Raw genomic sequence first — 23,436 nt, forward strand, 5'->3', positions numbered from 1 at the left:
CTGGTGAAGGTCATAAATAAATAAGGCATAATTATTAAGTTTATTTTTCCTGAAAGTGCTGGCGATAATGACAACGTGATTATGATTTAATAGCCATTACGGAGACATGGCTGCGGGAGGACATGGATTGGGATCTGAATACAGAATATTTATAAAGGACAGGAAGTGAGGAAAAGGTGGAGGAGGTGGCTCTGTTAGTTAGTGATGGTATTAGCACAATAGAAAGGGATTACCTAAATTCAGGAAGCCAGGATGTGGAAACGGTTTGGGTAGAGAATGAGAAGTGGTAAAGGCAAGAAGTCACTTGTGGGAGTTGTGTACACGTCCCCTAACAGTAACCACATAGTAGGGTTGAGCATAAAGGAAAAAATAATTGAAGCTTGTCAGAAAGGCACGGCGATAATCATGGGAGATTTTAATTTACACATAGATTGGAAAAGTCAGATGGGCAAATGTAGCCTAGATGAGGTTTCGGGATAGTTTCTTAGGACAGCATGTTCTGGAGCCAACCAGAAAGCAGGCTATGCTAGACCTGGTATTGTGCAATGAGATGGGAGTAATTAATGATCTCATTGTGAAGGCACCCCAAGGTAGCAGCCACCATAATATGATTGAATTTTACATTCAGTTTGAGACAGAGAGGAGTGGGTCTGAGACTAAGTTTTTAAACTTGAATGTGGACAATTATGAGGGCATGAAAGCTGAGCTGGCTAAAGTGAATTGGCAAATTAGGTTAAGGGTGGGTCAAAAGAGATGCGGTGGCTAATATTTAAGGGGGTATTTCAGAATGAACAGAATAGATACTTTCCAAAGAGGAAGAAGTCGAGCAAGGGACAGACACACCATCCGTGCTTAACTAGAAAGGTTAAAGATAGTATCAATTTTATTTTAAAGCATATAATTTGCAAAGAAAGGTGGAAGGCCAGAAAATTGGACAGAATATAAGGAACAGCAAATAATGACTAATAGGCCAATAAGGTGGGAAAAATTAGAGTATCAGGGAAAGCTAGTCAGAAATATAAAAGCAGATGGTAAGAGTTTTTATAAATATTTAGAACAGAAAAGAGTTAACAAAGTGAGCATTGGTCCTATAGAAAGTGAGTCTGGAGAATTGATAATGGAAAACAAGGAAATGGCAGATGAATGGAACAGCTATTTTGCATCAGCTTTCACTATAAAGGATGCAAGTAACACCCCAGAAGCAGCTATAAACCAGGAAATGGAAGTGGGGAAGGAAGTCAGGAAAATTACAGTCACCAGAGAAGTGATGCTGAGTAACTTGCGGGCTGCGGGCTGACAAGAGCCCGGGTCCTGATGGACTTCATCCTAGGGTCTTAAAAGAAGTGTCTAGAGAAATAGTTGATGCGTTGGTTTTAATTTTCCAAAACTCCCTAGATTCTGGGAAGGTGCCATTAGATTGGAAGATATCAAATGTAACTCCATTATTCAAAAAGGGAGAGAGACAGAAAGCTGGAAACTACAAGCCAGTTGGCTTAACATCTGCCCTGGGGAAATGTTAGAAGTTTTTATTGAAGAAGTTATAGCAGGGCTGAAGGTCATCAGGCAGGGTCAACATGGTTTTGTGAAAGGGAAATCGTGTTTAACCAACTTATTGGAGTTCTCTGAGGAAGTAACATGTGCTGTGGATAAAGGGGAACTGGTGGATATTCTGTACTTAGATTTCCACAAGACATTTGATAAAGTGCCACATCAAAGTTTATTGTGGAAAATAAAAGCTCATGGATTGGGGGTAACATATTGGCATGGATAGAAGATTGGCTGGCTAAGCGGAAGCAGAGAGTAGGCATAAATGGGTCTTTTTTCAGGTTGGCAAGATGCAACGAGTGGTCTGCCACAGGGATCAGTGCTGGGACTTCAACTGTTTACAATTTATACAAATGACTTGGATAAAGGGATTGAAGAGATGGTTGCCAAATTTGGTGATGAAGAAAGATAGGTAGGAAAGTAAGTTGGAAGGAGAAGATAAGGAGGCTACAAACAGATATGTATAGGTTAAGTGAGTGGGCAAAGATCAGGCAGATGGAGTTTAACGTGGGAAAATGTGAAATTGTCCATTTTGACAGGAAGATTAAAAGACAAGCATTTTATCTAAATGGTGAGAGATTGCAGAGGTCTGAGGCGCAGAGGGATCTGGGTGTTCTAGTGCATGAATCACAAAAGGCTAGTATGCAGGTACAGCAAGTAATTAGGAAAGCTAATAGAATGGTGTCATTTATTGCGAGGGGGGTTGAATACAAAAGTTGGGAAGTTACACTTCAGTTGTACAGGGCACTAGTGAGACTACATTTGGAGTACTGTGTACAGTACTGGTCACCTTATTTAAGGAAGGATGTAAATGCATTGGAAGCAGTTCAGAGAAGGTTTACCAGACTAATACCTGGAATGGGTGGGCTGTCGTATGAGGAAAGGTTGGACAGACTAGGCTTGTATCCACTGGAGTTTGGAAGAGCAAGAGGCAACTTGATTGCAACATGCAAGATCTTGAGAGGTCTTGACAGGGTGGATGTGGAGAGGATGTTTCCTCTTGTGGAAGAACCTAGAACTAGGCGTCACTGTTTAAAAACAAGGGGTCGTCCTTTTAAAACAGAGATGAGTCAAATTCTTTTCAGTCAGAGGGTCGTTAATCTTTGGAACTCTCTTCCTGAAAAGGTGGTGGAAGCAGAGTCTTTGAATATTTCTAAGGCAGAGGTGGATAGATTCTTGGTAAGCAAGGGGGTGGTAGGTTATTGGCAGTAGGTGGGATGCAGATTTCAGGTTACAATCAGATCAGCCATGATCTTATTAAATGGTGAAGCAGGCTCGAGGGGCTGAATGGCCTACTCCTGTTCCTTGTTCATATGTTCGTATGAAAGATTTTTAGATTCTGGGAAAGGTAACATTCAAAAGAAGGTTAAGAACAATGGGTTTAAAAGATAAAAGAGGAGAAAATATATTTAAGGAAAGATTGAAAGCTGCATGGTGTTTAGCCATGTGATCTTGAAGAGTGTGCTGTGCTGTGAAAAAGCAGTGCTGTGAAAAAGCAGCTTATAGCCAACCCAGAGCAGTGCTCGTTTGTTCCAGAAAGCAAGGCTTTGTTACAAGCCTTGGATTTCCATTATTGAGTGACAGCGAATGAAAAGCTTGTGAAATACCTCCATTATAGCAACAGCAAGTGCCTTGCAGTAATATCACTGGATGTTTTATAGATTAAGAATCTCTAGAGACTGTTGCCTGGATAAGGGTGTTTATTTGTGAGTCTAGCTAAGCAGAAATTTTTTGGGAAATGTTGTAAGACTAAATTTAACTGTGTAACTGTAATCTTGGGTGTATAAGTTTTTTTTTCTTTTGTTAATCAATGTTTTAATTTAGTATTTAAAATCCCCAAAAGTGGTAGCGGAATCTTTACTTCTGACTCCAGTACACATACCTTCTTGTAATAAATACAAATTGCAAAATCGTTGTGACAGCCTGACCAAGTTTCCCTTTGGGATTTGGTCAGCCCAGCAAATACCAATGGTCATATCATACTACTGTGAAAATATCGTCGATTTTGTAAAATCCCATTGTTCACTGCTATCCTTACCTGTTCTGGCCTACATGTGACTCTAGATCCACAGCAATATGATTGACTCTTAACTCTGCAATGGCCTAGCAAGTCGCTCAGTTCAAGGGCAATCAGGGAAGGGCAACAAATGCTAGCCTTGCCAGTGACACCAACATCCCATGAAAAGAATAAAGAAAAAAAAACTTCAAAATGAGTTTATTGGCTATAAAACATTTTGGGGCACCCTGAGTTCATGAAAACCACTATGGTAAATGCAAGCCCGTCTTTCATAAAAACAAAAAAAACTGCGGATGCTGGAGATCCAAAACAAAAAATAAAAATTACCTGGAAAAACTCAGCAGGTCTGGCAGCATCGGCGGAGAAGAGTACAGTTGACGTTTCGAGTCCTCATGACCCTTCAACAGAACTAAGTAGAACTAAGTAAGGGTCATTTCGGACTCGAAACATCAACTGTACTCTTCTCCGCCGATGCTGCCAGACCTGCTGAGTTTTTCCAGGTAATTTTTATTTTTTGTTTTCAAGCCCTTCTTTCATTTGAACACCAGGATCTCAGGGTACGAGGAACATCCCATAAGACCTACTTCTGCTCCTACGTCTTACGATCTTATCATGGGAACAGAGTGCGGCAGTCGTGATCATGGAATTAAGAAATAAGCAGAGCTTATACAACTTTTGCAGCAGCAGCTAGGTATTCGTACAACCAACACACTACCTTGAGGCTAGGTTATACAACTTGGAATGAACCCAACCCCCTTTGACACAAGTCGCACAATTTATTTCCAAATTTTATTTGGATAAAACCTTTCTAGCTAAACCTTATTAGACACATGGTTTTATATTACATCATCCTTTCCCAGCCTCCCTGAAGTGCCATGTTCTACACTTTACAGAGCTGACCTTTTATTCATACAATTGAAACTGTGAATTTAGTTTCCACACCATTTGCTTACAACAGCATTCGATAAATTAGGTATATATGTTCAAAAGTTACAAGTATGATTCCTTTACAAACCAGGCCCTCTATACTTCCTTACAATCACATTAACAGTGCCTCGCCTGCCTGCACTTACCGATTACTGTGTCAAGTCACCTTCGCCCTCTGACATTTGAGATCTCCCACCCCCGTCCTGTGATAATGATGGTGCATCCGAATCGCGCAAAGTCCGCTGGGACTTGTAGTCACATCCGGCCGACCTTTCCCCCTTGTTTCAATGGGGGCAGGCTAGAAGAAAAACTACAACACGTCCAGGCCGTTTAAAAAGACGAAATCCCAGCAATGTTTTCACATTTAGTTCGCTAACCTGGATGGGCATCACTCACAATGGGAAACCCTAGCGCATTGGTTTTATAGGGAAACGGGTTAATCCAAAACGTTAATGGAAGGCTACGTCTCCCACAAGGGTTTGCGGTTGACAGCATGAAGCGGCTAAGGGGAGCGCAAGACGGAAAAAGCATCAAAGAGACCGCCGAACGTGCGGGGTGCGGCGTGACGTCAGACGCAAAGGCATCAAAAGGACCGCTGCGTTTTGCGGGATGAGGTCATACGTAAAAGGCGTTGTGTCGCTGCGGAATGACGCCCGACGCACGACGGCGGGAGCAGCAACATTCTGGAGAAAATGGCGCTGACGAGGTTGGTGTGTGTTTGGTTTTTTAAATTTCCGTCATTATTTGGCCGCCAGTTCAGTGCGGGATCCTGGGAAAGGGATTTCTTTCCCTTCTCCTGCCGTTATACCGAGGGCTGCAGACGGATCCGGATCGCTGGAATCTTCCTGGGGCTCAGGGATGCTCTATTCGCGACTCCAGCTAGGCCCAACAAAGCCTCGCCTTTGCCTGATTCTCAGCCCGGTTTGAGGAAGAGAGAAGCGCTGGGAGGAGTGTGTGGAAAAGCTCATACTTGGAGTAACTTTTTATTTATTTTCTTACAGGACAGCCTCAAAATTTAAAGGAGCTGTGAATGATTATTAATCCCAGTGACTGGAGTGGGGAAGGGAGGGTTAACTATGATTTTTTTGTTATTTTAATTGTCAAGTTTCTGATTACAGGTTTTTATCATTTTGTAATACGATGTATAAATTCAACGAATAAACTATTTATTTGCCCATATACAAGTGTTTTGCTGATCAAACCTTTATGGTTTGCTCTTTAACCAATTATGATGAGGTGTGTATGGTGCTAGCACATAGTTGCTACCATGGTAACCATCACCCAAACCAAAAAAAGTGCACATATTGGAGATCAAAAATGAAATGTCAACCTATCAAAAAATAAAGTAATAAGCAGGGGAGTGAGAGAAGCTCTATACCTTTCACAGTGCTGGCATAGGCATGAAGGGCCGAATGGCCCCCCTCTGCAGTTTGATTCAATGATTCTAAATTTGGCTCGAATAGGCAATGACAGGTATGCGCACTTGCGATTAGATTAAGTCTGATAATTTGAGTCTGCTAATATTAAAGGAGGGGCGCTGCACATTGGATCTCAACCTGAATCCTTCCCCATTGAAACTGGAGTGAAACAAGGTTGGGGGATGGGAAGGGTACATGGTTGCACCAATCCTTTTGGCTATTTTCTTTGCAGCTTTTCCATCTCAAGTTTCTGTCAATCCTGTGTCATAGAAATAAAGTACCAACCAGATGGAAAGCTTTTCAATCTAATGGTCCTTGCAGACATAGCTGACAGCTCTTAGAATTGTGGCTTATTTTGCCAGTGATCTTCTCACATTGCTAGACATTTTAAATGAAGCCTACAATTTAGTCAAATTATTTTTTTCCAAAACGCATGTGTGTTATCAACCTGCACATGGTACTCTGGCTCCTCCCTCACCAAAGGAACAATTCTAGAGAATGTAGACTGTCTTAAAACACCATGCAAGCTATCTAGCAAATAATGCAAAGATCAATAAGATACAGCACCTAAAGGAATGTTCGGAACAGGAGTAGACCATTTATTGCTTCAGATCTGCTCTGCCATTCAGTTAGATCATGGCTGATCTGTACCTGAACTCTCCCTTTGATCTATATCCCTTGATATCTTCACCTAACAAGAATCTGTCTATCTCAGTCTTGTAAACCCCCAACATCCACATTCATTTGGGGAGAGATTTTTTCCAAATTTTGACTACCCTTACTTAGTGTGACAAAATGTTGCCTGATTTTCCCCTCCAGAGCTTAGAATGACAGAGTTGTGATTACCTGGTTCCTCTCTTCCACTCTTCACAAATGATGGTGGCATAACCAAATTTTAAATCTAATAGTACAATTTTAGAATCGAAATATCTTCAGAAAACTAATGCTTTTACAATTTCTCACTTTTCAATTTCCTGGGATAGAAACAATCAGGTCCTCAAGATTTATCCATTTTAAGTCCCAATATTTACTCCACTACCATTTTGTTACAATAAATTACTCACCACTGATTTATTTTAAGTTTCCTTTTTTAGCGCTATTATTTTGTTCCCGGCCGCTACTCAAAATGGATACAAATGTCGATTGCAATATCAGCTACATCTGTCTTTAATGCACACTTGGCCATATTCTTAATATATTTCTTACATGCTGCTGCAAGGATCCTGCAAGGATTATGGTGATCTGTGTGCTTGGAAGGAGTTAGAGTTTGAAGCAACTAGGATTGCCACAGAAGGAATGTGGTCAGAATATCAGTCTGCTGTGACTATGCCATCAACTGGCTCTTATGTCCACTTTCGTGGTAACGTACATTTGGTTTACAAAACCAACTGAATGTTCACCAAAGACATTGCCATTCTTAATACTCAGCCTCTTTTTTTTGTTATGGTAAGAAGTAATCTTACTAGATTCATCAGGATTTCCAATAAATAAAAAGATGTTGAAAATTTGATAAATCGCTTTTCTGCATAATTTGTACTCGTTCTTCTTGGTACAGGGTTCACAGGGCTGAATTTGTTTCAGGAATGACTTCCTGCTGAAATCTTTCTGTTGTCCTGTCAACTCACCAAACACAATTGACTTTCTTGCAAGCTTTGTGGTAGGATTGTCCCCCAGACCTGCCTATCGGTCAGCTGTGCCTGGCACCTTCTTTGGAAAACGGATTTTGTTTAACTGCGCCTTTTTAAAATTTGTTATGGGGATATGGGCACCACTGTCAAGATCAGCATTTATTGCCTATCTCTAATTACCCTTGAGAAGGTGATGGTGAGCTGCCTTCTTGAACTACTGCCCTCTGTGTGGTGTTGGTACACCCACCTGGAAGGAAGTTCCAGGATTTTCTCAGTGACAGTGAAGGAATGGTGATAATAATTATAAGTCAGGATTGTGTGGAGAGGAATTTGTAGGTGATGGTGTTTCCATATGTCTGCTGCCCTTGTTCTCCTAGGTGGTAAGAGGCTGCGGGTGTAGAAAGTGCTGTTGAAGGAGGCCTGGCAAGTTGCTGCAGTGCATCTTGTAAATGGTACGCACTGCTGCCACTGTGTACCAGAGGTGGAGGGAGTGAATGTTTTAAGGTGGTGGATGGGGTGCCATAGAAGTGGAGAATATCCCATCACACTCCTGACATGTGCCTTATAGATGATAGAGTTAGTACGTGAGATACTTGCTGTAGAATTTCCAGCCTCTGAGTTGCTCGTGTAATCACAGTAAAAATATGTAGCATATAATATAGCTGGTCCAGTTATGTTTCTGGTCAATGCGAACCCCCAGGATGTTGATAGTGGGTCATTCAGTGATGTAATGCCATTGAATGCCATGTGGAGATGATCGAGTTCTCTTGTTGGAGATGTTCATTGTCTGGCATTAGTATGGTGCGAGTGTTACTTGCCACTTATCAGTCCAAGCCCGAATGTTGTCCAGGTCTTGCTGCCTATGGATACGGACTGTTTCAGTACCTGAGGAGTCACAAAATGCACTGAACACTGCAGTCATCAGCAAACACCCCCACTTCTGACGTTATTTTGGAGGGAAGGTCTTTGATGAAGCAGCTCAAGGTGATTGGGCCTAGGACACTACCCTAAGGAACTCCAGCAATGTACTGGGGCTGAGATGATTGGTCTTCAACAACCACAACCTTTGTGCTAGATATAACTCCTATCAGTGCAGAGTTTTACCCCAATTCCCATTGACTTCAGTTTTGCTGGGGCTCCTTGATATTATACTTGGTCAAGGGCAATCAGTGTCACCTTACCTCTGGAATTCAGCTCTTTTGACCATGTGTGGGCCGAGGCTGTAATGAGACCTCGAGCCTGATGGTGTCTAAGATGCGGATCAATGAATAGGTCATTGCTGAGTAAAAGCCTTGGGATTTGGCCTTTTTGTAAACACTACATATCTGGGCTAAATACCATTGTTGTAGCTGCACTGGTACAGCTTGGCTTGGGATGCAGCTGGTTCTGGGGCACAAGTCTTCAGTGCTACTGCAATGTTGTTGCCAGGGCATAGCTATATCCAGCGTATGCAGCCATTTCTTGATATCGCATGGAGCGAATCATATTTGCTGAAGACTGGTAACTGTGATGCTGGGGACCTCAGGAGGCAGAGATGGATCATCCACTTGGCACATCTGGTTGAACATGGTTGCAAATGCTTCAGCCTTGTTTTTTGAGGTGATGCGCTGGGCTCCCCAACAATGTTTGTGGAGCCTCCTCCTCTGGTTAGTTGTTTAATTGTCCACCACCATTCACAACTGGATGTGGCAGAACTGTAGAGCATAGATCTGATGCATTGGTTGTGGGATTGCTTGGCATGTTTATAACATGCTGCGTCCATTGTTTATGTTGCATGTAGCTTCACCAAGTTGGCATCTTATTTTTTGGTCTGTCTGGTGCTGGTCCTGGCATGCTCTCTTGCACTCCTCATTGAACTTGGTTGGTCCACTGGCTTCCTGGTAATGATAATGAGGAATATGCTGCTGGATCTATCCCATTTAGCATGGTGGTAGTGCCACCAAACTCAATGGAGGGTGTCCTCCATATGAAGACACAACCAACTCCACAAGGACTGTGAGGTGGTCACTCTTATCAATACTGTCACGCACAGATGCATCGATGACAGGTAGGCATCGGTGACACTGCCTGAAAGGGTGGTAGAGGCAGAAACCCTCATGACACTTGAGAAGTATTTGGATGTGCACTTGCGATGCCATGGCATACAAGGCTATGGGCCTAGTGCTGGAAAATGGGATTAGAATAGTTAGGTACTTGTTTGACTGGCGCAGACCCGATGGGCCGAAGGGCCTTTTTCTGCTGTAGACCTCCTATGACGCTGAGATTGGTGAGGACAAGGTCAAGTAGGTTTTTTACCTATTTGTTGATTCTCTTACCACACCTGCTGCAGACCCAGCCTGGCAGATATGTCTTTCAGGACTCAGTCAGTAGTGATGTTACCCAGCCACTCTTGGTGATGGGCACTGAAGACCCGCAGCCAGAGTACATTCTGTGTCCTTGCTACACTCACTGCTTCTTCCAAATGGTATTTGACGTGGAGGAGTATTTATTCATCAGCAGAGGGAGGATTGTTGGTGGTAATCAGCAGGAAGCTTCCTTTCCCATGTGACTTCATGGGGCCTGAAGTCCAGCGTGTAAGACTCCTGGGGCCATTCCCTTGTCACTGTATAGGCACTGTGCCTTCAACTCTTTCCCATTGGCAGGACAGTCCCAGGGATGGTAGTAATGGAGTCTAGGACATTGCTGTATAATATTATTCAGTGAGTATGACTATGTCAGGCTGTTGCTTGACTGGTCTGTGGGACAATTCTGCCATAAGTCCCCAGATGTTAGTGAGGAGGACTTTGCAGGATGAAGTGTACAGGGTATGCCATTGTCAGATCCATTGCCTAGGTCAATGCTTGGTGGTCTGTCCGGTTTTATTCTCCTTTAACTTTTCTGTAACGACTGATACAACTGAGTGGTTTGCTGGGGCATTTAAGAGCACAAAGGACCTGGAGTCTCGTGTAGGCCAGACTAGGTAAGGATGGCTGATTTCCTTCCCTAAAGGACATTTTTACAGCAAACCTGTAGTTTCATAATCACCATTACTGAGACTAGCTTTTTATTCCAGAATTATTAATTAAATTTAAATTCTCCAGCTGCCTTGGTGAGATTTGAACTCATGTCTCCAGATCATTAATCCAGGCCTTTAGATTACTAGCCCAGAAACATTACCACTATGATACCTTTCCTCAGTCAAGCTAACTGTGTATATATACCAGCTACGTTGCTAATTTGGTGATTGTGGAGATGTCGGGGCACCTTTGCCTTGCTCATGTTGAATGGAATGGTTAAAATAAAGGTTCTTGTCTTCTACTTTCAAGTTTTCTGCCTGCACCAACCCAGCTGTCCCAGGACCAGCTGGAAGCTGAGGAAAAAGCTCGCTCCCAACGAATTAGACAGACGGCATTAGTGGCATCGCGGAGAGAACCTCCACCATATGGACACAGAAAGGGATGGGTTCCTCGCTCCATGGAGGTAACATCGGCAGTGACTTGGATTAGAAAATCTTGTAATTTATTCTGTATCACAAGCTTAAATGTTCAACCATAGCACTTAGCATTGTGAATTCATGTGAAGATGTAGTTAATGGCAAGAAAGTAAATCTTTACGCTCGTTTGTATCTTTAGCATTACCATCTACTGTGGCGGAGACTGAATATCTCAATGAATTGCAGGTGTTCAGTTTTTGTCTCAGAATTGCTGCAGCTTATCACGGTGGGGGGGTGCAGAGTAGATTCCCGTTAGCATGTTTATATTGATGTCAAATGTTTAATTGCTTTTGTGGACACATCTGCCATTCACATTTTGGGGTTAGTTGCTAATGCACAGTAGGCGATCGTCAGATAGCACAGAACAAGATTAAAGTACTGGAAATGCACACCAAGTTTGTCAGCGTTTAAAGAGGAAAGGCATTTCTGTTCTAGACTTTATCAGAATGGATGCTGACAAATTGTGGTTTTCCTGCAGTTTATTACAGACATCTAGCATTTGCAGCTTTTTTTTTAAACCAGGATGTGTCTTGTTTATAAACAGATCATATGAAAGGACAGAATTAGATTTCATAATTTTAACATGGAAGTCCTTTGTTTATAATCAACATCTTGTGGCCTTGGACCTGACTTCACCATGTCGTTGCTGTAAGGCTCTGGTGAAATGCTGTCCAATCACTACACTCGTATTGCCTAAAATCTTGGCGTTAATACCAAGAACATTTTTGACTGGTAACTGTGGAGCACAATGTGTACTATGATTGGATGGTTTCATGCAACCAACTGTCCCCTTATCATTTGTGGACTCAGCAGCGCTGCTACGCCACGAATTTGAGAGACATGAAGCTCCATGGGTCTGAGTGAGAAAAATAAATACCGTATATTGTGGCAGGTCTTGTGAGAGGGTCCCTGAGAGAATCACTGCTTGGCATTGTGACTGAACAAAAATGTAGTGCTTCTGCTTATAGTTGAAGACCCTATGCGTTTGACAGCACTGCCAAATACCTCCTAGTTTACATTGTTCAGAATGCAGCAGAGACCTTGGACTCCTGATCTGCAGCATTACTTGTTCCTCCCTGTTCCTTCAAGGTTCAGCAGATTGATCTCATTGTTATTTTGTCACAAAGTCCCATCACTAGGTTGGCTCAGTTCCCTGATCCTGTCCTCAGTCGGATGTTTTTTAAAATATTTTCTTAAACATTTAAACAGAAGAGTTTTGCTTTTAGATGCAAAGGGAGGTCTACTATTGTCCCTGTAGGCCCGTTCATGGTCTTGTGCAGAGAATTGTGTTCCCGTTCCCCTTCCAACAAAACTATAGGAAGGGATGGCAGCAGTCAATATAAATACAATCAGTAAAACTGACCATATTACATAACACATAAATAACCAGTATGGCTTTGCCCCTCCAGAGCTCCTGAATATGACTTGGGTTCTGCAACTCTTGATGATTAAGATTTGGTCTTTGTTGTTGTTTATCCAGGATTTTGGGGATGGAGGTGCATTCCCAGAGGTCCACATGGCACAATTCCCATTGGAAATGGGTCGCAAGAAAAAGACGTCCAATGCACTGGCGATTCAAGTGGATGCAGAGGGAAAGATCAAATTTGACGCTATTGCTAGGCAGGGGCAGTCGAAAGACAAGGTACACATGCACCACAACATCAGTCCAATTCTTCTCCACTGACCTGTTAAATTACCCTGTCTTCCATTTTCAATAGTGGAACACAGGCTGGAGTGCATTTCAGGTGGTAATGTAAATCAATGCTCCATCACCCTGTTTCTCATGCTGCCCCAAACAACATATCTTTAAATTGTACAATTGTTGTGAAGTGGTGGGTAGTGGGGTTCCACCTTTCGTGAGAATATTTGCTATGCAGTCCTGAGCCCAACTCAAATAATTTTTAGTGATATTTGTAAAATAATGATTTTTCCCTATCTAGGTGATCTACAGCAAGTTTACAGACCTGATTCCAAAGGAGGTCATCAATGAAGATGATCCAGAGCTGCAGAGACCTGATGAAGAAAGTATAAAGGAGGTGGGTTATTTATAACTCTGGTGTTTATGTATTGGCATGAGGTGTATTACTGTTTTGAGGGATAGTATTGTCAGTGATAAATATGAAATGTTGAGAGACCTGATGGGAGATTTGGAAGGTATGCTGATCTATCCAAACCATCATTTCTGAGCATTGTAAAGTCGATGTGTTCATCAAACTGTTGAAAGACATTGGGTAGAATTGAAGATCCCATGGCACATTGAAGAGGGCCTTCCATGGCTAACTCCACCAAGTACATTAAACTGGTCATTTCTCTCAGTTTGTGTGTGTAAAACTTTGCTGTGTGTGGATGGTTGCCTTGTTTCACTATATAATCAATAATTTGCATTTGTATAGTACTTTCAAGATTTTTGAAAAATCTATGGTACTTCACAGATAATCACATGGAAAACAAGTGCCATGTCAGGTGGGAGCAGATTAGGAGAGGTGACCAAAAATTTGGCCAGAATGATGGGGCTGTGGAAGATTGTAAAGTAGTAGAAGCAGATGGAAGGATGCAGGATTTAGGGACGGAAGTCCAAGGAGTGGAATCTAGGCAAGTGAAACCTCTCATACCAATGGGTGAAAATGAAGGGAGTAAATTTCATCAAGTGGCTATGGAGCACTTTGGAATTTCCTAGGATAGGAAAGGTGCTATATAAAGGCAAGTCCTTTTCTTATTCAAGATATTGCTGTTTGTGTGGTGAACTTTGGACATTTTGTTATATGAAAGATACTATATTAAGCTGTAATGTTCTGTTCATCCCTGTATTCAATCACTGGACTAAATAATAAGATATATAATGAAATCTCTCAAAGAATTAATGTATTGAATTCTTTGAGAGATTTCATTATATATCTTATTTTTTTCCCTGTTTATATAAAATGGTGTGGATGTACTATAATTAAGTTGGATGTGTTTAAGAATGTTCTGCACATACACTGGAAGTTGAGTCCAGGCTAATTGGCCCAGTGAGATGCAGGAAAGAATATATCCTAGTTAAACTTTGACACTTTTCTTGTTCCAGGGCATTCTGATGGCTCAATTGGTAAATTAGCGGCACACTGTGCTACTAAGTCATACATAAGTTCATCAAAATCACAGGTCCCCCCACACCCCCCTCATCAGTGCTGAGCTGATTAAGCTCATTTGGCACAGCATCATAGTTGTAAGAATTGGCTATATCACTAAGATATAGAGAAGGAAAAATCACTGTTCTGCCATTCTGATCACTATTGGTCTCTGCCTTAAAGTATGTCTCTAGATGTTGAGTGGCGTATCTGTGATGCTCCTTGTAGTTAAATAGCCTACAGATACTAACGGTTAAGATTCACACATGAATGGCCATTGGAGTGAGGTGTGGGAGGCCTGTCAAAAACTCTGTGATGGTAGAATTGGAGGAAAAAAATAGGCTTTTAACATCAGCATGAATACCTTTTAGTATTACTGCGTAAATCCTGTGCTGCAGTAGATTGTATGCTGTCTGTTTTGAAACAAAATACGATGTCAATGCAGTGGGAAAGAAAACTCCTTTATTGTGGCTAGGATTATGTTCTAACCATTGGGAATGGGCAGCTTCATATGTTCTGTGGCTTTGTGAAATTATATTTCTAACACCTCAATTTTAAGACTAATACGGGTTGACAGTTGACTTTGCCACAGGTGAAATAGCCCATTAGTCCTTGAGAATGAAAATTGGAGGTAGAATTGTCTGCATTGTTTGGAACATTGACCACATGAAGCCTGGAGGTAAAGAAATGCATATTAACTTTATAAATTCTCTTTATTTTCATTGCAGTTGACCGAAAAGACACGTTCAGCTCTTGAAAAACAAGTTTCACAGAAGGTTGCAGCAGCTATGCCTGTTCGGGCAGCTGAGAAACTAGCCCCTGCACAGTACATCAGGTTAGAAGAGCCACTCGAGCAGTATTCATGTTTTGGATGTCTCAACTGGCTTTTGGAATAAGCACAGTATTCGAGTAATCAGTGCATCTAGTGTGTAATGTTCTCCAATGCTTGGATACAGTGTCTGATTGCATGGTTGCAGTGAGCTCAGGTCAGCCACCAGAATGTGATAGAGTGGAAGCTTGAGAGTTTTTCCCCTCTAAAGGGGAAAGGGGTCAATCCAACAGTTGGATACCTCCTGCGATATTGTTGGACTGATGACCACAGCCACTGTTGCTCCAGATGCTCAGCTGTTTGTAGTTCACCATGCTTGTGTTGGCCCTCAAGCACTGACGTAAGTCAGACACCAAATCAGCTGCCCACACTCTGATGGGAGATGAATGTTGAAAAATTCTTAAAAGATGTGATGTAATTTTTCCCTCAATCTGGTACCATTGGTTGCTACCAAAAAAAGACACACTTTCCTGCCTACATGAAATTTTGCTCGGTTTAATATAATGATTTTACTCATCATAGAGCTTCAACTGTGGGGGTAAGGGGTAATATCTGATTCCCACTTCACTAATGACACTTTTTTTTTACAAAATTAATTTGCAGGAATTTAGGAATGGGAGTAGTCCATCCAGCCCCATGGGCCTGTTTCTCTGTTGAATTAGATCATGGCTGATCGACATTCAGTTCTATCTCTGTTCCCTATCCCTCAATAGTCAATGCCTAACAAAATTTAAACAATCTGTCTTGAAAATTTCAAGTGACCCAGTATCCACAGCTTCCGGGAGGAACAAGTTCCAGATTTTCATTACCCAGGTCCTGATTTCATTTCAGTCCTAATTGACCTACCTTTAATTTAAAGATTATGTCCTCTTGTTCTGGATGCCTCCACCAGATCAAATAATTTCTCTGTACCTGCCCTATCAAATCACTTTATCATTTGAAAATCCTCTATTAGATCAGTCCTCTAAACCCAACAACAGCTTGCATTTATGTAGTGCCTTTAATGTAGCAAAATGTTCTAAGGCGTTTCACAGGCGAGTTATCAAACAAAATGTAACTATATAAGGAGACATAAGACATAGGAGCAGAAATTAGGCCATTCGGCCCATCGAGTCTGCTCCACCATTCAATCATGGCTGATAAGTTTCTCAACCCCATTCTCCCGCCTTCTCCCCGTAACCATTGATCCCCTTACCAATCAAGAACCTATCTATCTCGGTCTTAAATACACTCAATGACCTGGCCTCCATAGCCTTCTGTGGCAATGAATTCCATAGATTCACCACTCTCTGGCTAAAGAAGTTTCTCCTCATCACTGTTCTAAAAGGTCTTCCCTTTACTCTGAGGCTGTGCCCTCGGGTCCTAGTCTCTCCTACCAATGGAAACGTCTTCCCCACGTCCACTCTATCCAGGCCTTTCAGTATTCTGTAAGTTTCAATCAGATCCCCCCTCATCCTTCTAAACTCCATCGAGTATAGACCCAGAGTCCTCAAATGTACCTCATATGTTAAGACTTTCATTTCTGGGATCATTCTCGTGAACCTCCTCTGGACCCTCTCCAGGGCCAGCACATCCTTCCTGAGATACGGGGCCCAAAATTGCTCACAATATTCTAAATGTGGTCTGACCAGAGCCTCATTAAGCCTCAGCAGCACATCCCTGCTTTTATATTCTAGTCCTCACGAAATAAATGCCAACATTGCATTTGCCTTCCTAACTACCGACTCAACCTGCAAGTTAACTTTAAGAGAATCCTGGACTAGGATTAGAACAGGTAACCAAAAGCTTGGTCGAAAAGATAGGTTTTACAGAGTGTCTTGCAGGAGGACAGAGTTTAAGGGTGGAATTCCAGAGTTTAGAGCCAAAGTAGGTGAAAGCATGGTTATTTGCTGTGGAGCGATTAAAATCAGGGATGCTGAAGAGGAAATAGAATTAATATGAATGTAGATTAAGAATAACAAGTGTCAGAAAACCCTTGGTGCTGGTGGGAGTAGTTTATAGGCCCCCTAACAAAGCATTAGGCAAGAAATAATTGGAGTTTGTAATAATTGTGTCGGTCTTTGATCTTCATATAGACTGGATCAATCAAATTGGTAAAGCTGGTCTGGAAGATGAGTTTGTAGTATGCTTTTGTGACAGTTTCCTGGAACAATACCTTGTGGAACCAACTAGGGAAAAAACTATTTTCCATCTAGTGTTGTGCAATGAGGCAAGGTTAATTAGCAATCTCATAGTGAAAGATCCTCTGGGGAAAATGATCATAGTACAACTGAATTCTATTTTAAGGTTGAAAGCGGCAGACTCCAGTCTCAAATAAGAGTCTTAAACTTAAACAAAGTTAATTACATAGGTATGAGGAGCAAACTGGCTAAGGTTGATTGGGTAAATAGACTAAAAGGCATGGCAAAAAAATAAACAGTGGTTAACATTTAAAGAAATAATTTCAAACGTTCAACACAAATACATTCCATTGAAACTCAAAAACTCAGGAAGAAAGATCCATCCGTGATTTACTAAGGAGGTTAAGGATAGTATTGGATTAAAAGAAGAGGCTTATAACGTGGCAAAGAATGGAAGTAAGCCTGAGGAATGGGAATGTTTTAGAAAGCAGCAAGGGGCACCAAAAAGTTGGTACAGGAAAAATAGAATGAGATTAAAGTAGCCAGGAATATAAAAACAGATTGAAAGGGCTTTTACAAGTATATGAAAAGGAGAGTAGCTGAAGTAAACAGTGATCTCTACAGGCAGAGACAGGAGAAATTATCAGGGTGATTGAAGAAGTGGCAGAGACATTGAACAAATATTTTGTGACTGCCTTCACAATAGAAGACAAATTACATACCAGAAGTAGAGAGTAACCTAGAAGCTAATAAGAGTGAGGAACTTGAGATTATTTAGAATCAGAAGAGAAACGAGTATTGGAGAAACCTAAGGGACTAAAATCTGACAAATCCCCGGGACCTCGTGGCCTATATCCTAGGTTGCTAAAAGAGGCAGCTGCAGAGATAATGGGTGTGCTGGTTATAATTTTCCAAATTCCCAATATTCTAGAATGGGTCCCAGCAGATTAGAAGATAGCAAATGTAACACCGTAATTCAAGAAAGGAGGGAAAGAGAAAATGGGAACTTCAGGCAGGTTAGTCTGACATCCGCTGTTGGGAAAATTGCTGGAATCTGTTATTAAGGAAGGCTTAATAATGCACTTAGAAAATCATAGTCTGATCAGACAAAGTCAGTGTGGTTTTACGAAAGGGAAGTCATGTTTGACAAATTTATTAATTTTTTTGAGGGGGAACTAGTAGCGGAGATATTTAAGGAAGGATATACTTGCCTTGGAGTTGGTACAGCAAAGGTTTACTAGATTGATTCTTGGGATGAGAGAGTTATCCTATGATAGGACGAGTAAATTGGGCCTATGTTCTCTGGAGTTTAGAAGAATGAGGTGTGATCTTATTCAAACATAAGATTCTGAAGGGCATGGCAGGGTGGATCTGAGATGCTGTTTCCCCTGGTTGGGGAATCTAGAACATGCGGGCACAGTCTGGATAAGGGGCTGATTAGTTAGGATTGAGGTAAGGAGAAAGTTCTTCGTGCTAAGTGTTGTGAATCCTTGGAATTCTCTGCCCCAGAGGGTTGTGGATGCTCCATCGTTTACTATATTTAAGGGTGAGATAGGCAGGTTCAGGGAGCAGGTGGGAAAGTGGAGTTGAGGCAGAAGATCAGCCATGATCATATTGAATGGAGGAGCAAGCTGCAGGAGGTTACACAGTTTGGGAGGGGCAAGGATGAGAATTTTTAAAGTTAGGACCTTGCCGGATCAAGAGTCAATGTAGGTCAGTGAAGACAAGTGTGATGGGTGAACGGGTGTTGGTCCAAGTTAGGGTACAGGGAGCAGAGTTTTGAATCAGCTTAAGTTTATGTAGGGTGGAAGATGCCAGCCAGCAGAGCATTGGAATGGTCAGGTCTGGAGGTAACGGGCTCAGCTCAGAGTCAGATATGACATCCAAGTTGCCAGTGGCCTGGTTCAGACTCGGACAGTTACCAGGGAGTGGCTGGCTCAGGAATGGAGTATGTGGCAAGAGACCAAATATAATGGCTTCAGTTTTCCCAATGTTCGACTGGAGGAAAACTCTGCTCGTCCGTTACTGGATGTCAGACGAGTAGTATGACAAATCAGTGACAGTGAAGGTTTGAGAGAGGCAGTGGTGAGGTAGAGCTGGGTGTCACCAGTGTACATGTGGAACCTGACATTGTGCTTACGATCTCACCAAGGGGCAACATGCAGATAAGAATCACCGGGGGCCAAGGATCGATCCTTGGAGGCACCAGGGTGACATTGCAGGAATGGAAAGAGAAGCTATTTCCAGAGTTTAATTTTTAAAAATTAAGTTGTGCGGGTATGTAAAAGTTAACCATATCAGCAAGTTAAACATTATTTTTCTTCCTTGTGCTCAGATACACTCCTTCTCAACAAGGCGTTGCTTTCAACTCAGGGGCTAAACAGAGAGTTATTAGGATGGTGGAAATGCAAAAGGACCCAATGGAACCACCTCGATTCAAGTAAGTGGATAGCAATGTAGTGTACAGACCTTTCAATGGTGATTCACAATGAAATTGTTATTTCGTAACAGCCAATGTAAAACTCAAAATAAGGTCATGAAATCTGAATGTGCATATGACTTTCAAGGGCCCCAATGCAATATTTTGAAATGGTCAGTTGGACAATTTGATAGTTTGACAGTTCCACTTCCACTAACTATAAGTATACTACCTTCCAGTACTAATACATTGCACTTAGTCCCTTCACCTAAGTCACTAAGGACAATTAGGGATGTGCAGCAAATGCTAACCTTGCCAGTGACTCCCACATCCCAGGAAAGAATAAAAAATATATGTTGTAAATAGCTGAGGCCCCAGCACCAATCCTTGTGGTGCCCAACGAGTAACATCGGCACCAACCCGAAAATGGCCCATTTATTCATACTTGCTCTGTTTTCTGTCCTTTATCCAATCCTCTTTCCATGCTAATATATTAGTTCCGGCCCCATGAGCCCTTATCTGGTGCAACAACCTTCTGTGTGACACCTTATCTAATGCCTTATGAAGATCCAAATATATGATATTAGTTTTCCTCTTCTTTATTCTGCTCGTTACATTCTCAAAAAGTTCTAATAGATTTGTCAAACACAAATTCCCTTTCATAAAACTATGTTGACTCTGTCTGGTCATATTGTAGTTTTCTAAGTGCTCTGCAACCACTTAGCAATTAATTCCAGCAATTTTCCAATGGCTGATGTCAGGCTAACTGGTCTGTAGTCCCTTATTTGTTCTCTTCTTGAATAATGATGTCATACCTGCTACTTTCCAATCCATTTGGACTGTTCCAGAGTCTAAGGAATTTTGGAAGATTGCACCATTGCACTTACCTCATATAGAACCCTCGGATATAGCTCACCAGCTCCAGGGGGTTTTTCAGCTTTTCATCCTATTAATTTCTGCAGTATTTTTCTTTTTAAGGCTGGCATTTGGATTAGAAACCTACATGTGTTTGTGACTCTGCTGTTACTTCTTGGCATGTTCATTATGATCAGACCTGTTCTGTCATCTTTGCTTTTAGAATTAATAAGAAGATTCCTCGAGGTCCCCCATCGCCTCCCGCACCTGTCATGCACTCTCCGAGCAGAAAGGTAGGGCAACATTTATCAACTAATGCAAGATAATATTACTTGCCAGTATTTCGCTGAGGACTTAACTGGAGTATTTTTCTAATGTGTTTACACTGTCTTTAATAACACAGTAGCAGAAATCCTAAGTCTAGCTGTACTGTGACGTCTTCATCAAAACCTGATTGAGTAGTAACTTTGCATGGCTCTGTAACTCTAGGAATAATGAATTAAATCCCCTCGACAGAATTATGGCTTTGGTGCCATTCAAACTTGATTACTGCAGATGGATTAAAACTTGCTGTGTTATCTGTTGGCAGCAAGGTGAAGTTTGTCAGAAAATCTAAGTAATGGAGTGATGGACCAGAGCAGCAAATTGCTAACAGCCCACACGGCCCTGCAACTTTCAATGGAGAAATAAAATACCTGTACAGTATAATTACTCTGCAGGGAAGGAAAACACAGCTCTGCTGTTGAAAATCTTTGATTTATTGGGCAACCTGCTGTCCATCAAAGACATCATCACTGGTAGAATCAAACATGCCTAGAAATAGACCCAGAAACAAACGTTGCCATGCATTCTAGAGCGTATTGGTTTCAAATGTTAACCAAGGTTCATGATGACCTTTGAACCCCTGAATATTTGCCTGCCTTTGCAAAAGCCTTTTTTTTTTAAAACTTGCTTTTCTATCAGTCTTTCTCCCTCTTTGAACCATGGATTTCACTGTGATCACTGTTTTCATTTGTCCTCCAGTACCTTGGCCACTGTCAACTTGTCTGGAGAGTATGAGCAGGCTATTTTAATTATCACAGCTGCCACCCATTCACAAGTACGCTTACAACAAGAGTTGCTGTGTAACAATCGGTGAGCCAGTAACGAGACTGCCTTGTTGTAAGATCATCTAAAGACCAAAGAGTCATATTAGGAGATTTTTTTTTAAAACACAGAGCTGTCATTAGAATATAGAATGTCCTACCACAAACAGTGGTGAAAACAGAATCCATAATAGCTTTCAACAGGCAAGTAGATCAAATCTGAAAAAGGTAGAAGTTCAAAGATATGGGAAGAGAGGACTAAATGAATAGCTTATCAGAGGAGCAAAATGGGTCAAATGACCTTCAGTACAGTAAAATTCTAAGATCAGGTGATGAACTCTTTTTTTTATCACCCTAATCCCAAAATACTGAACCTGCTCTGTGGATATGTGCTAAGCTGACACTGCAATGCCGTGATCACTTGGATGAAACCAAGGTTGGCACCACCTGTCTACACAGAGTAAAAGATTGCGTGGTACTATTCAAATAGTTGGGACTTTTCCTGGTGTTCTAAATTCCCTCATCCGCGCCAAAGCAAGCATTTAACTTGTGATTGATTTACTGTTAGTACAATCTTGCCGATCACACATTTGCCTACATAACAATTTTCAATTGATTGAAATTCAAAAGTAATTCACATGAAGCACTTTTGAGATGTCCTCAAATGCAAGCTGGTTTGTGCTTACCTGAAATCTGAAACCTTTAAGAAAGCTGCCACAGTAGTGTTTATTTTTTCAAGTCAGCTGTGCTATGAAGCCTCCTTGTTTGAGTTTGATGGATTCCTTTAATACAGCATTTCTCATATCTTTGTTTCAGATGACTGTGAAAGAACAGCAAGAGTGGAAGATTCCTCCATGCATATCAAATTGGAAGAACGCAAAGGTAAAGAGACCTGGACTTTTTTTTTTGCAGTCTCTTTTAAAAAATATATATATGCTGTAACCATCAGTTTAATTATAATAAAATGTTCACTTTACCAGCACCAGTAACCCAGAGAATAGTTTGAAATAATTCACGCTGCATTGTTGGTTTAGTAAAATAAAAATTTCCCAATTCAGTTCTATGCAAAACAGTGCTGTATGCTGCAAGTAATAAGATTATTCATCAAGAATCAGACGGTTAAAAGCTTCATTTTAAAATGTATCTTTAAGGATGTGTTCAAGATGTTACATGCTGGCAGAGGTGGATAGATTCTTGGTAAGCAAGGGGGGTGATAGGTTATCAAGGGTAGGTGGGATTTTGGGTTATTATCAGATTAGCCATGATCTTATTAAATGGCGGAGCAGGCTCGAGGGGCTGAATCGCCTGCCCCTGCTCCTTGTTCGTATGCATTTGTAGAGACCTTTCTGCAACTTGCTTCAAGTTTAGATAAAATTTACTCGGTTGGCATACTACAAACTGAACTGGTGATAAATCTGGCTTCAGCACCTTTGGAAAAATTCATAAAACTGAAGATTTTTTTGAGAGAGTGGGAAAGTAGCGGTGTTGTTTGACACGTGGTAGCAGTAACGTGGCCAAAGAAGCGTTAACTTCCTCCAGGAGGGAAAAGGGCAGTGTGGCAACAGTCACATCTGCCTCTCCGTTTCCCTCATCTCATTTCTTTTCAATTGATCCCGATCTAGTTTTGTCCCTGACCGTAGCAATCACTCTCTCTGGTTTAGGCTGATCTCAGCGAAACACTGCACATGAGGTGCATACTTGGATGGCACGTCCTGATTAGCTGGAAGTGGAACTCCACCTCTGGCTGTGGAAATTTGAACCTTGGCATATCTGCTTATTTGAGAAAATTTGTTGGAAGAGGCTGGTGATCTGTAAGGGACAATGAACATTTGATGTATTTCTCAAACAAATATGCCCCCAGGGAGAACGTTCTTGTCGTTATGTTCAAATAGTATTGTATGAATGTTCCTGAATCTGCTGAAATGTGATCTAATGCAAAGGAAGTTGAGCATAGCAATTAATTGAAATATTGAACTAGAGCTTTGCTAATTGACTTAAAATTATCCAAAAAAAG

General features: G+C 41.5%; 2 protein-coding genes across 6 annotated transcripts in view; one reads left to right on the forward strand and one right to left on the reverse strand.

The window, feature by feature from the left end:
• The window catches only part of adck1 (aarF domain containing kinase 1), a 509,921-nt gene extending 504,912 nt beyond the window's left edge, over nt 1-5,009 (reverse strand). For 2 of the 5 annotated variants that reach the window (XM_078562076.1, XM_078562073.1), the window contains exon 1: nt 4,867-5,009. In XM_078562076.1, coding sequence (XP_078418202.1) covers nt 4,867-4,984 — 118 coding nt within the window. In that variant the 5' untranslated portion in view covers nt 4,985-5,009. Of the gene's footprint in view, nt 1-4,462; nt 4,512-4,635; nt 4,831-4,866 lie in introns of those variants that run through there. The other 3 variants (XM_078562077.1, XM_078562074.1, XM_078562075.1) reach the window with 2 other exon arrangements.
• A 104-nt stretch (nt 5,010-5,113) lies between these two features.
• Nucleotides 5,114-23,436, forward strand: part of snw1 (SNW domain containing 1) — a 28,718-nt gene continuing 10,395 nt past the window's right edge. Inside the window, exons 1-8 of the mRNA XM_078562079.1 lie at nt 5,114-5,195; nt 10,841-10,994; nt 12,488-12,649; nt 12,948-13,043; nt 14,843-14,949; nt 19,399-19,503; nt 20,561-20,630; nt 22,239-22,304. Coding sequence (XP_078418205.1) covers nt 5,182-5,195; nt 10,841-10,994; nt 12,488-12,649; nt 12,948-13,043; nt 14,843-14,949; nt 19,399-19,503; nt 20,561-20,630; nt 22,239-22,304 — 774 coding nt within the window. The 5' untranslated portion in view covers nt 5,114-5,181. The remainder of the gene's footprint in view (nt 5,196-10,840; nt 10,995-12,487; nt 12,650-12,947; nt 13,044-14,842; nt 14,950-19,398; nt 19,504-20,560; nt 20,631-22,238; nt 22,305-23,436) is intronic.

Source organism: Cetorhinus maximus, chromosome 18, assembly GCF_964194155.1.
Source record: "Cetorhinus maximus chromosome 18, sCetMax3.hap1.1, whole genome shotgun sequence".
Lineage (NCBI taxonomy): Eukaryota > Metazoa > Chordata > Chondrichthyes > Lamniformes > Cetorhinidae > Cetorhinus > Cetorhinus maximus.